Source organism: Anthonomus grandis, chromosome 1, assembly GCF_022605725.1.
Source record: "Anthonomus grandis grandis chromosome 1, icAntGran1.3, whole genome shotgun sequence".
NCBI classification, from domain to species: Eukaryota; Metazoa; Arthropoda; class Insecta; order Coleoptera; family Curculionidae; genus Anthonomus; species Anthonomus grandis.
The window spans coordinates 35,234,188-35,248,722 of NC_065546.1; the positions used below are offsets into that span (position 1 = coordinate 35,234,188).

Consider the following 14,535-nt stretch of genomic DNA (forward strand, 5'->3'; position numbering starts at 1 on the left):
CAATAAGAAAAATAACATACAGACACTGAATTCTAGGGAAAATATAGATGAGATGACCTTGGAGGCTGCTGAAGAAGAAATTGATAATTTTCTTGCAGAAATAGATAATATGCCTGAACCGATTGAAGTTGTAAATGCTAATGAGCCTGGAACCAGCGGCTTATCGAAAATCGAAAAAAAGAAGAAAACCAACTATGAATCGGATTCATACACAAGTATTTCTAGTTCCAATTTAGTTTACATGGATAATTCGTCAGAAAATGAAGAATTTTTTTCTATCGGTGACTACGTAATTGTTACCGAACCCAATTCTCTATATTCTTTTCCTGGCAAATTTGATGGGTATGCCAAGGACATTCGGTTTGGCTGGGTTTTAGAAATGGTCATATAAAAAAAATATTTGGAAGTGGCCTGAACAGCCTTTACGAAATTCCTACCATGTGGCATATTTTGATGTCTATGGAGATCCATCTATCATAGACAGGGATAATTTCATGTTTAAAACTTTGTTTAAATAAAGAAATTTGTTGGCTTTCATATTTTTTAATTTTTTTTGCCATAATTATGTTTTACCAAACATACCTTTAAATCTAAAAAAATCAAATTATATTTTTTAAATAAGTCAAATATATCCATCCGAATGGGTGTCTTTGCCCCAGTCTTCAAAATAAACCTAAATAAGCACAAAATATTGTATGGAACAAAGTCACCCGATCCTTGAAGGTGACACTTTTTAATTTTTTTTTTTTGAAATAGGACTTAGTTACATACTGTTAGGTAGATAGTTCAATTAAATACATTAAGACTCAAATAAAACTAATCAAAATTTTGCATTTTTTGTGATATTATATATAAAAAAATTGTTTATAAAATATATAAAAAAACAAACAGTTTTAAAGTTTGTCTTTTTATATTATATATAAAAAAACCAACTTTAAAACTGGGTCAAAGTCACCCGACTTTACGGTACTTTAAAAACTACCGCTAAGTATATTTTATTAACCACCTATGGAAATGTCCCGAATTGCAGTCTCTAAACTTTAACCGCGTATACTGTGTTCAGAATAAGTCTTAGTTTTCTTTATAAATATATATTGAAAAATGCTTTTTTTATTTAGAAACACGAGTATTCGTTTAAAGAAAAAACAATAACTTTTTAATTATTGAAGGTATTTTTCTGAAATTTGGTACATGCCTTTGGAGTAACAAAAGGTACTTATTACCCTTTTTTCTTCAATAATATTGAATTACAAATCCTGTACGGACACTGATAAAAATTTGAAAAACCCAAAGCCGTGCACAAAATTTCATAAAAATATTGCCAATAATAAAAAGGTTATGACTAGAAAGCATTTTTTTTCTTAAAATATTAACATCCTGTATTTCGAAAATTAAGTTTTCTCGCTATAGAGGGTATCTCACGACGAATAGACGCGATCGATATCTCGGAAACTGATTTTTTAAAACATTTGGCAACATGGCACAGTCGATGAGGGCTATCTTGAAGCTAGATGAACTCTGCGATCCAGATCGCAGAGTTCAGTTCTGTGAATTAATGATGAACGCCATTGACGAAAATCGCATATCTTCGGAGTGGATCCTTTTTTCTGATGAGGCTACATTCATCTTAAATGGCCATGTTAATAAGCAGAACTGTCGCTACTGGTCTGACGAGAACCCACACTGGGTAAGGGAAACTAATACACAATATCCCCAGAAAACTAATGTTTGGGCTGGCATAATTGACAGGCAAGTTATAGGGCCCATATTCTTCAATTATACTTTAACTGGGGAAAGATATCTAGAATTTCTTGAACATGAACTAGTTCCAGTCTTACGTGCTTTATATCCGAGTCAGTTCGATCCAAATTTGTATGATGAAACAATCTGGATGCAACAAGATGGTGCTTCCCCACATTATGCCCGTAATCTACGCCAGTATTTAGATGACAAATTTCCAAACAGATGGATTGGTAGAAAAGGTGCAATCGAGTGGCCGACACGTTCTCCCGATCTCACCCCACTTGATTTTTTTCTGTGGGGACATTTGAAAAGTCAAATTTATATGAGCAAACCAGGAAACCTAGACGAACTCAAAAAACGTATTAGGCAAGAAATCCGACAAATATCTCCAGAAGTGTTGAAATGTCAGAAACGAATTTTATTATCGTCTTGGGCTTTGCCAACAAGTAAATGGTGCTCATTTTGAGCATCTTATACATTAAACGCAACTTTTAATAATTTAATGGTTTTTATTTTGTTTTTCTTATTTCTCCTTTAGATAATCACAAAAGTAAATAGGGCAATTTAATCAAGAAAAATGGCTCATTTTAATAAGAGTTTAAAAAAAGTGGCTTTCCATTTGAAAAAAAAAGTTGGGGTTAATTTGGACGCCCCCTGTAGGTGAAAAAATACAAAAACTATCTTGAAATGTGAAAAAAAAATAAACAAAAATCGACAGGTCTCAGGAATTTTGCGAGATAAATTTTGATTAGTTTTAACTTAATTTATTCCAGTTAAAGTCACCACACTGTATATAAAATATTAATATTATTATATATAATCTACATGGCTTTTTCGATAACCTCAGTCAACTTTCCTGAGTTTGATACTATACAACTCAGGAGCTCAACCAGCGTTATTAAGGAAGTTTCGAAAATATTTAGGCATCATTATAGATAATTAACAGCAAATATTAGAAAATTATTCTACAAATTTTATATTTTAAGAATCATAAGTCGAACCTTATTAATATCTGGGTACACACCTATTATAGAGTCATTGATAAGGTACGGAATTATTATATGGGGAGGAATGTACAAAAGTGCTCTAACTCCCTCAATGTTGTATAAAATTATATGTTTAAGATAATAAATAAAAACAATAAGCTATAACATACACATTTACTGTATTCGAAAGAAATTTTTGATTTACGATCTTTATATGTAAGGTATCTGCAGGTAATAAGGCCTGTCGGGTAATAAGACCTATATTCAAAAAAACCGCTTTAAATTAATCGCAAATCGATTGCGTTGGGTCCGCGTCTTCTATTGGTCCATTTACAAATGACATTCGAACGGACTACCCGCGTTCCTCGGTTTCGGCCTTCGGGCGTCAGTAAATTCCAACAACTTGTGTCGACGGGTCGCCGCGTGTGATATAAGGATACAACGAACAAAAACGTAAGTATTTTTAGTATTTACAATTGTATTTTTAATTTATAACTGCAGATATTTTGGTTAGACTTTATATTTTGTGATTTCAATAGTTTATTAGATTAAATTTAGCCGACATAATTTAAATAAATGTACATAATATTTCGTCATGGATGGGTAATAAGGCCTATAAAAATAAGCTATAGGCCTTACTACCCTCCATGTAGGCCTTATTATCCTCATGACAAATTAATGTTTTTATTAACATATTATTAAACTTCTAAACTATTCTCGTTTTATTTTCAGTGATTTTTAACATCATGCCTCCTAAAAGGGCACCTTGATGCGAGGAGGATTTAATATCATCAGTTCAATCTGTTGAACGCGGTACTCTGAGTACATATGGGGCTGCGGCAAGGTTTAATATTCCCAGAAGAACCATTAGAAATCATGTTCAGAATGGAATCCTAATAAAAAGACTAGGTCGTAAATCTATTTTAAAAGAAGAACAAGAAGCTGATCTCGTTAAAAGAATAATAAGATTTAGTAAAATAGGTCTACCTGTGACTCCAGGGATCCTTCGTCGATTGGTATTCAGATTCTGCGAAGATAATAAAATTGCTCGTCAATTTAATACAACTTCAAAACTTGCTGGTAAAGACTGGCTAAAGGCTTTTATGAAGAGAAATCCTGTAATTTCTAAAAGAAAAGCACAGTTTATGAATCCAGCTAGGGCTCAAAAACTTAATAAATTTATACTTGATGATCATTTTTCAAAAATAGGGAAAATGTATGATGATCTTGATATAATTAATCACCCTGAAAGACTTTATAATATGGATGAAAAAGGATGCCGCTTGACTGACTATTCACCACCAGCCAACCGTTTTAGCTAAGAAAGGGGTAAAACGTGTTCACTTTCAATCGTCAGAACATGCAGAGAGTGTGACAATTGCAGGATGTGTCAATGCCCTTGGAATACCAATACCTCCTATGATTATTTTTAAAGGAAAGAGGCTAAAGCCAGAATTATATGATAATTTGCCACCAGGAACTCTAGTGGAAAAATCAGGTAAAGGCTACATGACTAACGAACTTTTTAAAGAATTTCTCAAGCACTTAGCCCGATACAAAAGTCCAGGAAGTCCAACCTCTTAGTTGTTGATGGTGCAGCTTGTCATCTTGATTTGTCAATTGTTGATGTTGGAGACTCACTTGATATATGTAGATATCTACTGTTTGCCATTGAATACAACACATGAGCTTCAACCCCTCGACAAATCTGTATATCGTTCATTTGAGCATCATTGGGATAATGAGGTATTATTATTCTTGGATCAGAATCCTAACAAAAAGCTGACCAAATCACGTTTTAACATCATACTTTCAAATGTTTGGTCTAAATGCATGACACATAGTAACATTATAAACGGTTTTAAGGCTACTGGTCTGTATCCATTAAATCCCGAGGCAATTCCAGAAACATCATTTGCTCCTTCAATTCTTTCAGACGTACCGGCACCGGATGACACCAACAAAGAAAATAGGCGTCCACCTGAATCTCCTCAACCTGGTCCGTCTGGAATGGCATCCAACAAGTCTGGCAAATTTTCCTATTCCAATGTTTACTCTTCTGACTCGGATTCGACTGATGACCATATCCCTCTTGCTGAATTAAAGAGACGAACAACAAAAGTCACTTCTTTTAATGAACTTTTGCCCACACCAGTAAAAACTAATGAAAAACCTAAAAAAAATCGAAAAGAAGTCCAGTCACTAGAGATCTTTTTACCGAGGAGAACAAAAGTCGTGCCAAATTGAATAAAGATATTGAAAGCTCCAGGGAAAAGTTAAGTACTGAATGATATTGCCATGGATGTAAGGAAGACAGGCAGGCCGATATGAGGCAGTGCAGCAAATGTCTTAAATGGTACCATAAGGAATGTGTTGGCTTAACAGTCAATGACATGGATGATTTTGAGTGTCCCGATGGCTGCTAAACTTCGCCCAATTAACGAGTTGTGCCATTTTTATGTATAGGCTTTATTAAACCTTCATCGGATAATAAGGCCGATTTGCGTTATTTTTCTTAATATTTATTTTTTGTTTTCTAGTTTTTTAGAGATTATTTTTTTAAGTTTGTTAAAATTAATATAACCTTATAAGCACTTTGATGTATTAAAGTAAATATTAACATTACAGTCTTTCACTTTATTCAATTTTTTTCTTAGCTAGGCCTTATTCCCCTCAAGTACCTTATTAGAAGTAGGTATATTTGTTTACAAAAATAATGAGTACAAAAAATATGTACTCATAGCTACGAAACGAGAAGTAGAATTAATAATTTTATAGAATTGCCTAGGACTAGTACTTATGCTTATTAAAGTCCCTAAACTATTATGAGCCAAAAATACATAACCTCATAACTTAAGAAATCAAAAATTGTCCGAATATAAACAAATATAAAAAAGAATGTAGATCACATATTTTCGAAAGTACTACTTATTTTTAAAAACCGTTTTTAATGGTTGCTTTTGGCAAGGTGCATCGCTGCTTGAGAATGGAGTGCATATTTCTTGCATATTTGTCAAAGTTTTTAAATCGATGAAATCTACTCTGTGTATATATTTTTTTATTTTTATTATCTGTCAAACCAATCTTAGAAGTTATTATATTTCTGACATAATTATAATATTGTGAATAGAAAAGCCTACTACACATAAAAATAAACGGGTAAGGATGCAGGGCTACTGCATTCTCCAAAATTATAATTAGCTGCTCTTCATGTAAAATATGACTGGACCTGAATAACCCAAATTAAAAATAGCATTTGTAAGTCCATTCTTGAAGTAGCTTATCTATAATCTAGCGGGTTAGGAAGGGCGGGAAGACTTGTTCCACAAATGAAAATACCAATCTTTTTTTTCAAGAGTAATGTATTTCGATGAGTTTACTCGTCATCATCAGATTGCTCTTATCCTACATATCTGCGATGTTTTTGAAAAACATGTATTGATGTTGGAGAAAAAATAGCTAAACTAGTGAATTTACGTTTCAAATCTGGATCTTGATACAAACCTAGAGCCTAGAGGAAATAAGTACAGTGTTAGATCCAAATAACTATAAAAATCTCAATAGTACAGACTTTTAGGGTGGTATACCTAAAGATATAAAACAGAAATAGCTCTCTGAGGGCTGTTATTTTAAATCACATGGTAAATCTCATACGTTGACCACAAATACAAATTTTCAGACTTTTTTTTACTAGACAATTTTAATCTGTTTCGAAAAGTAATTTGAAAATCACACGCGCGCTATTTGAATCTAGCGCTCAAAAATGCTAAGTTAAGTAACATCGCTTGCCGCATTTATATAAAGTTAAAAAAAGTAGAGAAATTAAGAATTTTCTAGCGCGATGTGAGCAAGCGAGACAGCAATAGTCCCGAATTTCCGATTGCTCGCGTATTGTATACACGAAGCTTCCAGAGTCGTATGCGCGGAATAAAAGCCACGCTAACCGCAGCGACCGACAGTTCGGTTTTAATTTGAGTGAAGTGTCAAAAGAAAGAAATAAGCGCGAAAATACAAAGCGAAGTAATAAGTGATTGAGAGTAATTGTAGTTTAATAGTGTTTTGGTGAGGCAATAGTTCTAGTGTAGATTTTAACTCGACTAGCCGGTGTCATATATTTTGATCCACAATCAACGTAGATTTCCTGTTGCAGTGTTAACCCGTCAAGTGCCGTGTATAATTGAATTGTGAAATCTAGTAAAACTCTGTTATTAATAAGTGTTTCTCTCCCAATTTAATCGATTTTAATCAAATTAAGCTTTAATGTTGGCCTATTAAAATAAAACAAATAAATTACTTTTTTTCAGAATTTCTCTAACTGCGTGTTTATTTCAGATATAAAATCTGTATTAAAATATAAACATTTCTGAGGAATACTATTTAATCAATTATTTTTGATAAATTAAAAAAGGATGGGTAATTTAAGTAGGTGAATACTCTAATTGTTTTTAGGTGCTGTGTTAATCCCCTCAAAATTAGAACGCAACATGGAAAAGCCAGGACCTAGTAAAAAACGTAAGGTTAAAGATGAAAATCGGCAGTTTCAAGAAATTTGGACAGAGAAATACTTTTCTGTATGGTCGAATAATAAAGTCAATTGTTTAATTTGCAAGAATTCTGTGGCGATTGCAAAGGAATATAATGTAAAAAGGCACTATGAAACGCAGCATCCTTCTTTTACCATGTTTACATGCGAATTAAGAAAGCAAAAAACGATTGTCTTTAAAACGGGAGCTTATTGGTCAGCAAGCTATGTTTACAAAGCCCATTCAAGATTCAGAAACAACTACAGAAGTCAGTTATAAAATGTCTCGAATGATAGCAAAGCGAGGTCGCCCCTTCAATGATGGCGATTTTGTAAAAAAATGCTTAGAAATTGCCGCTAAGAAAATGTGTCCAGAAGCAGCAAAAAAGTTTGAGAAAATTCAAGTGAATCGTATGACTATCCAAAGACGAATTATGTCTTTGTCAGGGAATATTGCGGAACAATTAATTGAAAAAACTAAGATCATTGAATTTTTTTCATTAGCACTCGACCAATCCACTGATATTAGTTCCACAGCTCAACTTCTCATATTCATACGGTGTTACTTAAGATTTTGAAGTCTTAGAAGAGTTATTAGGAATGTGTTCATTGAAAGGTCAAACCATAGGAGTTATTGTTTGACCTTTCATCCAAAAGTACATTGAGAGGATATACTCAATGTATTTTTGGATGAGTGTTTAAAAACTGATTTGGACTTATCAAAGTTATCGGGAGTTGCGACTGACGGTGCTCCTTCGATGAATGGTGTCAATTCCAGGCTAGTTACTTAGCTGAAAAAGCATCTGCAAGAAAAAAACATAAACGCTGAAGATCTCATGCAGTTTCACTGCATTATACACTAAGAAGCCCTCTGTTCTAAAAAAATTAAATTCAAAATGTCATGAAAGTGGTAGTTTCGACTGTAAATTTTATAAAATCACTAGTACTTAATCACAGACAATTCAAATAATTCCTTGATGACATCGACAGCGAATACGGAGATTTACTGTATTATACAATTAAGGCTATGTTGTGGATTGACACTGGAAAAATGTCTAAATTTAATAGAAGAAATTGGAATATTTCTGGCGGAAGGAAAAGCAAAGGGATGTTCCGGAACTTAAAAATCCTAATTGGTTGTGTGTATTGGCTTTTTTAGTTGATATTACAAATCATTTGAATTTCTTGAATACTGATATCCCAGCTCTACGCTCATGTAGGCTGACAATGTTTCAATGCAAGCTGACACTTTTAAGATCACAATTGAAATCTGGAGATTATAATCATTTTCCGAATTATAAGAAAATGGCTGAAAAATTCAACAAAACTGCAATTAATTTCAGTTATGTAGAAAGCAACAAATTCGAACGAAGCAGATTTGCTGAACTTTTACCGCAGCATTGATAAAAAATATTTACAAAGAGCTGCGCATAAACGCTCTGAAATGTGCCAGCTTTTTTGGTTCTACCTACACATGTGAACAAACATTTTCAATACTAAATAATAATAAAACAAAAAATCGAAACCGCCTTGGAAGTTTGGAAGCAGTTTTACGTGTTGCTACAAGTACATTTAAGCCAAATGTAAAAAAAGATTGTAAGCAGTATGCAGTGCGACACTTCAAATTAAGAAATCCTTTTTAAATTTTAATAAATTATTATCAATTCTTCGTCTTTATTTACTTGTACTTCTGGCGGCCGGCCTGCCATCAGTTCATGATTTGCTCGAGTGGCCCCTAGTCTTAATAAGTGTATGCAACCATGGTTTAGAAGAATAAACCAACTCAGGATGAAATAAGATATAAATATAATAAACAATGTATATGTATAGGAGTACCTTATAAACCGTCAGTACCATACTCTGAATTAAGGCTTCTCCATGATGTTTTTGCCAAAGTTGATTGTGACTCTGTACTGCAGATTTTATTGTTAATTTTTTAAGTGAATCTATAAAATGTAATTTTTTTCTGAGGAATATACGTACACATTTTCAATTATTTATGTCCTTTGATTGATAACTCAATTGCCAATTATCCGATCATTTTGTTGCCTTTTACAATCTTACCATAAGTTCCACTTCCCCATCATTCAAACTGGTTCCGCCTTGAGCCCGATCAACCAGCACCGCCAACTCCAATCCTCTCTCTTCATCCCTTATACCGATTTGGGTGGTCACGGGGTAATAGTTACCAGATTCCGGCTCCTCCAACTGAATTTCCCACGCAGGACGATAATTTCTCACCCTCTTCAACATTTGCCTCCCATTGGAATCTGTGTAGAAGGTTCCGTTAGTTTGAAGGTCCGTGGTATACTTGCTTACGACTTCTAACCCATTGGGGCCACTATAATATTGTTCCTTATTTATGGGATAAACAGTTTAGTAATGTACTTACTCGTGGGGTAAAGGTCCAATTACATAACTGAATTCCACATTATTATCTATAATGTTTACCCTGATAATTAGGTGGATGTATTCGTTGAATGTTAAATGGGCTTCAGCTACTATGGGAGTTGAGTAAGTCTTGTAACTGGCTTTTGGTGAGGCTTCAATTAAATCGCCATCAGGTCTAAAAATTTTATATTTTATAAGTTTATTGGCTTTTTAAGGGTTTTTGTGTTAAACCTGAAGATGTATGCTCCAGAAGATCTGTTCTTAAATTCATTGTTGTTACCTACGAAACCCTTGTAGTAGTAAAAGTTTTGTTTCAACGGGTAAGTTTGATCATCGAATTTAACGGATTTAACCAGTCCTGTTTCTGAGTCAAGTTCCACCGATGGCGGCTAGTAAAATAAACAAATTTTGAAAAATTATTTAATTTTAGTGATTCAACTTACTGACGCTGCAGCGGAAGATGCCATTTGACTGAAATTGTTGTTAGGCGACACCAGGAAGGATTTCCAACCTAAGGCCGGGATTTCCGCTGAGAAAATGAGGTCATTGGTAGCTGCGCTAACTCTACCTGGTATGGTTTGGACGAATTCTGGTATTGGTATTATGAATGACTCATAGTTAGTTGAACCTAAAAAGAAAGAGAAAAAAACTCAGATAAAAAATTATTTCGCATGGTTGCGTGATCTTATTTTTCACTCTTATTAGGTCACTGCTATGTTTTGACCCTCTATACCATCCTCAGAAATACTTTTATTTTGGGTTAAAACAATTATAACTTTGACCAAAATTCTTTTAAGGATATTACTATTATTTCATGTAATAAAATATTCTCATAAGCAGTAAATGTGCGATAGCATAAAATAATCCTTAAATAAGACTGCTTTAACTATTCAAATTGTTTTAACCAGATTCACGTTTCTATCCTACAAATCAATTTTGGAAAATTCCCTATATGAATCTACAAGAAATATGGAGATATTGTCAGTGGTTCCTAAAACATATCGCTAAAAATATCAGCTAAAGAATAAAAATCTTGTTTTTCCAATATACGTTTTAAACTTTTAAATTAGTGGCCTCTTGGACCTTGGTTGACCAAATTGCTTCATACTTAGAGAGCTTTTAAGTTGCAAGAAACGATATTAACTTGTTGGAAAAGAAATGCACTTTCTTTAAGTAAAATCTTTTTAATAATATTCCAATAATTTTATAAAATTATTCGCAAGAAAAATTAACATTTCCAAAAAACAAATAGTAAAAATAATGCCTCGACCAAAACTTATATTCCTCAGAAAATCTCCTATATGAATCTATAAGAAATATGGAAATATTTTCAGTTTATGTTATGCCCAAGAATGCTAAGGAATAAAAATCGCTTCATTTTTGGAAGAACATCATAACTCAAAAAAATTGCATTTTATAGATAGAGTATAAAAACAATTAATAATGTAACTTACGTGGAAATTGTTACAACTTGTAAATCACAATATTAACGACAGATGGCACTAGTGTTGTTTGAAAACTCTCGAAATTCACTGATCCGTTATGCGGAAGAAGGACAGAAAAAAGACAACCACAGAACAGAAAGAAGAATCAAAATAGAGAGATCCACAGAATCTTTTAGTAATGTATTGTTGTATGTATTCTGTGGACAGTTCTATATATTTGTGTTATGTGGGACAGTTCTTACTTAATTCGCAAGTGAGATTGTTGATTCTGATCTCAATTTTATGGAAGAAGGTCGCAATCCAAAAAGTGTCGATTTAGTATGACAAGAGTGAAGTGATTTTATGGAAGTACGTTATAAAAGCAATTAAGTCGTTTGAGAAGAAATAATTGTGATATTTGTGTGCTACTTTTTGAGGTAAGATGGTCATATTGATATATCTGTCTATTCTTCATAAGAATGCTTGTAATTTTTAATTATATTTTATGGCTACTGTGAATTAATTTGAGTTTTGTAGTTTGTATGTTTCCTATTTTTTTTTAGAAACATTTGACTCATTTTAAAGTATAACACCATAATGAATTTACACAAATCCGGATTAAACTAGTCAGCCACCATTAGTTATAGTTTTCGTATGACGGCCAACAAAGATTTTACGGATCGTTTTCTGTTTTCTTGTGGATAAATATTGAAAAGAGGATCGAACATAGAAAGGTATGTTACCTTCAAATAAATAGATTTAGTTTTTATTAATATGTCATTTTACTTCTTGTGATGTATAAGTTTTAACGTATAAATATTGGGGCCAACATTTTTCAGGCTGCGCATTTACATTGAATTGAAATTTAAAGCGTGCGGTAGTACACATTGAAACACATGTAGGTAGTACACAATGATACGTGTTTCATTGTGTACCATTATGATCATTCTATACTGTCGTTTTTTTTTATTGCAGGTATACCATGGTAAGAAAGAAGAAAGAACGAACAAGCGCCAAATTTACAAGCGAACAAATGACGGCATCCGTCCAAGAGGTGAAAAGAAATGGAACTTCACTTCGCGTTGCTGCAGAGATGTTTGACATAAACTTTAGCACATTAAGGCGATATGTGATGAAAGAGAAAAATGACCCTAAAGCCAAGATGGAGCCAAATTATGCTGTTCGATTAGTATTTACCTCAGAGCAGGAAAAGATTATGTGTGATTACATTAAGACCTGCAGCAAAATGGCATACGGATTAAATACCCTAAAAGTTAGACAATTGGCGCACGAAATGGCTGCTAAAAATAATGTCACTATGCCAGAATCTTGGAAAACTAATAAGTGCGCAAGCAAAGATTGGTTACGGGCTTTTATAAGGAGAAATCTATCCTTAAGCGTTAGAAGGTCCGAAGCTTGCTCTCTATCGAGGCTTACTTCTTTTACGAAACCTAATGTTGAACGAGTTTTTTCCACATTTGGAGCAAATATATAAAAAACACCCATCAGTTGTTCAAGATATCCGAATATATAATTTAGATGAAACGGCTACAACAACCGTCCAGCGGCCTCATAAAATAGTAGCACAAAAAGGGGTTAAGCGGTTAAACCAGTGCACAAGTGCCGAAAGAGGATTATTAGCTACTACTTGTACAATAATTCGAGCAGATGGAACATTTCTACCGCCAGCAATTATTTTCCCACGTAAAAAATGTAATAACCTACGGGCTTGGGCGGCTGTCGAATACGAGTCCATGGTAGCGAGGAAGAAGAAGAAGAATTTAATAACCTCATATTATCACTTATGGAGCATCGCCAGGAACGTTGGGACTAGTAATAGATCATTTTATTAAGTATACTTCTACTACGAAAGAAAATCTATGTCTATTAATATATGACAATCACAAAACACATATGTCTTTGGAGATAGCAGAAAAAGCAAAATCGAATGGCATAATCATTTTAACCCTACCTCCACACACAAGCAACAAGATGCAGCCTTTAGATAAGTCAGTATTTTTTTCTTTCAAAAATTTTTACAACAGTGCAATTGATTCGTGGCTTCTTAACCATCGTGGAGTTCCTATGACATTATACCAAATTGCAGAATGTGTCGGTATAGCTCACTCAAAATCTATGACTCCTGAAAATATTATAAACGGTTTTAAATCTAACAAAAATATTTTTATGGAAGCTGATTTGCTTTCATCCTCGGTTACTGATAGACAAAAAGATGACTTAGAAAACGACGATACACAAAAAGGAATGGTGGTAATACAAGCTACCATTATTAATGATATATCGTCAACAAGCATTGCAGCTACCTCCAGCGCTGATTTATCTAGTGCAACGAAAATTAGGAAATGTGGACTAGATGAGGAAAACTCAACGTTTGAAATAGCGTCGACATCAGAGAGTTCCTTTACTACGCCATTTGAGTTTCGAGGATTCCCAAAGGCTGCGCCCAGGAAAAAATTCAAATCGAACACGGAAATCGAAGAAAAGTGTTATTTTAACCAGCACGCCGGAAAAGGAAGAGCTTTCTTACAAAACAGAAAAAAATAAAATCCCAAATATTAAGACAGTGACAAAAGTAAAGCGAAATATATCGAAAGTTTTAGACAAGAAAGAGTATAAAAAGAACGTACAAAGTAAAAAGAAAAAGGCAAGTGAGAGTGAATCAGAAACGGAATCTGAAAGTTCAGAGTTACAGTTAGCGGACTCTTCGGATGATGAATTAACCTTAGCTGATCTCCAATATCATATAATGGAGGAACATAAAGATGACACAATTACTGCAATTTTAGAAGACTCATTTGTATTAGTGAAATTTGAAAATAGCATCCACTATATCGCTAAAATTTTGGAAGTCATAAATTCTAATGAGTTTACAATTTCATATTTAAGAAGAAGTGCTAAGGTGTCCAATTCATTTTACTTTCCGGGTGTTCCTGATATTAATACGGGACCTTTGGTGTGATACTCAAAGGACGCGACAGTTTTACGTTACGTTACGAACCAAAACTCTTTATTTTTACTCATGACACGTCTTTCGCTAACGATGTTAGCATCTTCGGGAGAAGATTAAAACTTTGATCCTACCCATATATAATAAAAATGTCGTTCATTCAAAAAGTTTTTATTCATCTTATATGTAAACATTTTTTGTTATATATAGGTAGGATCAAAGCTATTAAATTGTAAGTGTTTCTCAAAAAAAGAAAAAGAAAAGTAGTGTTTTTATTTTCACGAAAAAAAATCTATATTTTGAGCGCCCTGAGAAAGCAAATATATTTTGTGAAACGTCGGCACTTTGAGTTAAACTGGACTTTTATTTTATTGATCCCGAAATCCAAAATCTTACTACACAACGAACAAAATTTGGATCGCTAAAAGATAAATCAGGTTAGGTAAAGTTGACTGTAGACAAAAATGCAGAAGGCGATAATTGGAGAAGAGTTGAACTTAA

At 33.4% G+C, this 14,535-nt stretch overlaps 1 protein-coding gene across 1 annotated transcript in view; it reads right to left on the reverse strand.

The window, feature by feature from the left end:
* The window catches only part of LOC126743362 (lysosomal alpha-mannosidase-like), a 34,084-nt gene that overhangs the window by 3,102 nt on the left and 16,447 nt on the right, over positions 1-14,535 (reverse strand). Inside the window, exons 10-13 of the mRNA XM_050450410.1 lie at positions 10,086-10,270; positions 9,874-10,031; positions 9,644-9,817; positions 9,316-9,592 (exon numbers count right to left, since the gene is read on the reverse strand). Of these exons, the coding sequence (XP_050306367.1) occupies positions 9,316-9,592; positions 9,644-9,817; positions 9,874-10,031; positions 10,086-10,270 (794 nt within the window). The remainder of the gene's footprint in view (positions 1-9,315; positions 9,593-9,643; positions 9,818-9,873; positions 10,032-10,085; positions 10,271-14,535) is intronic.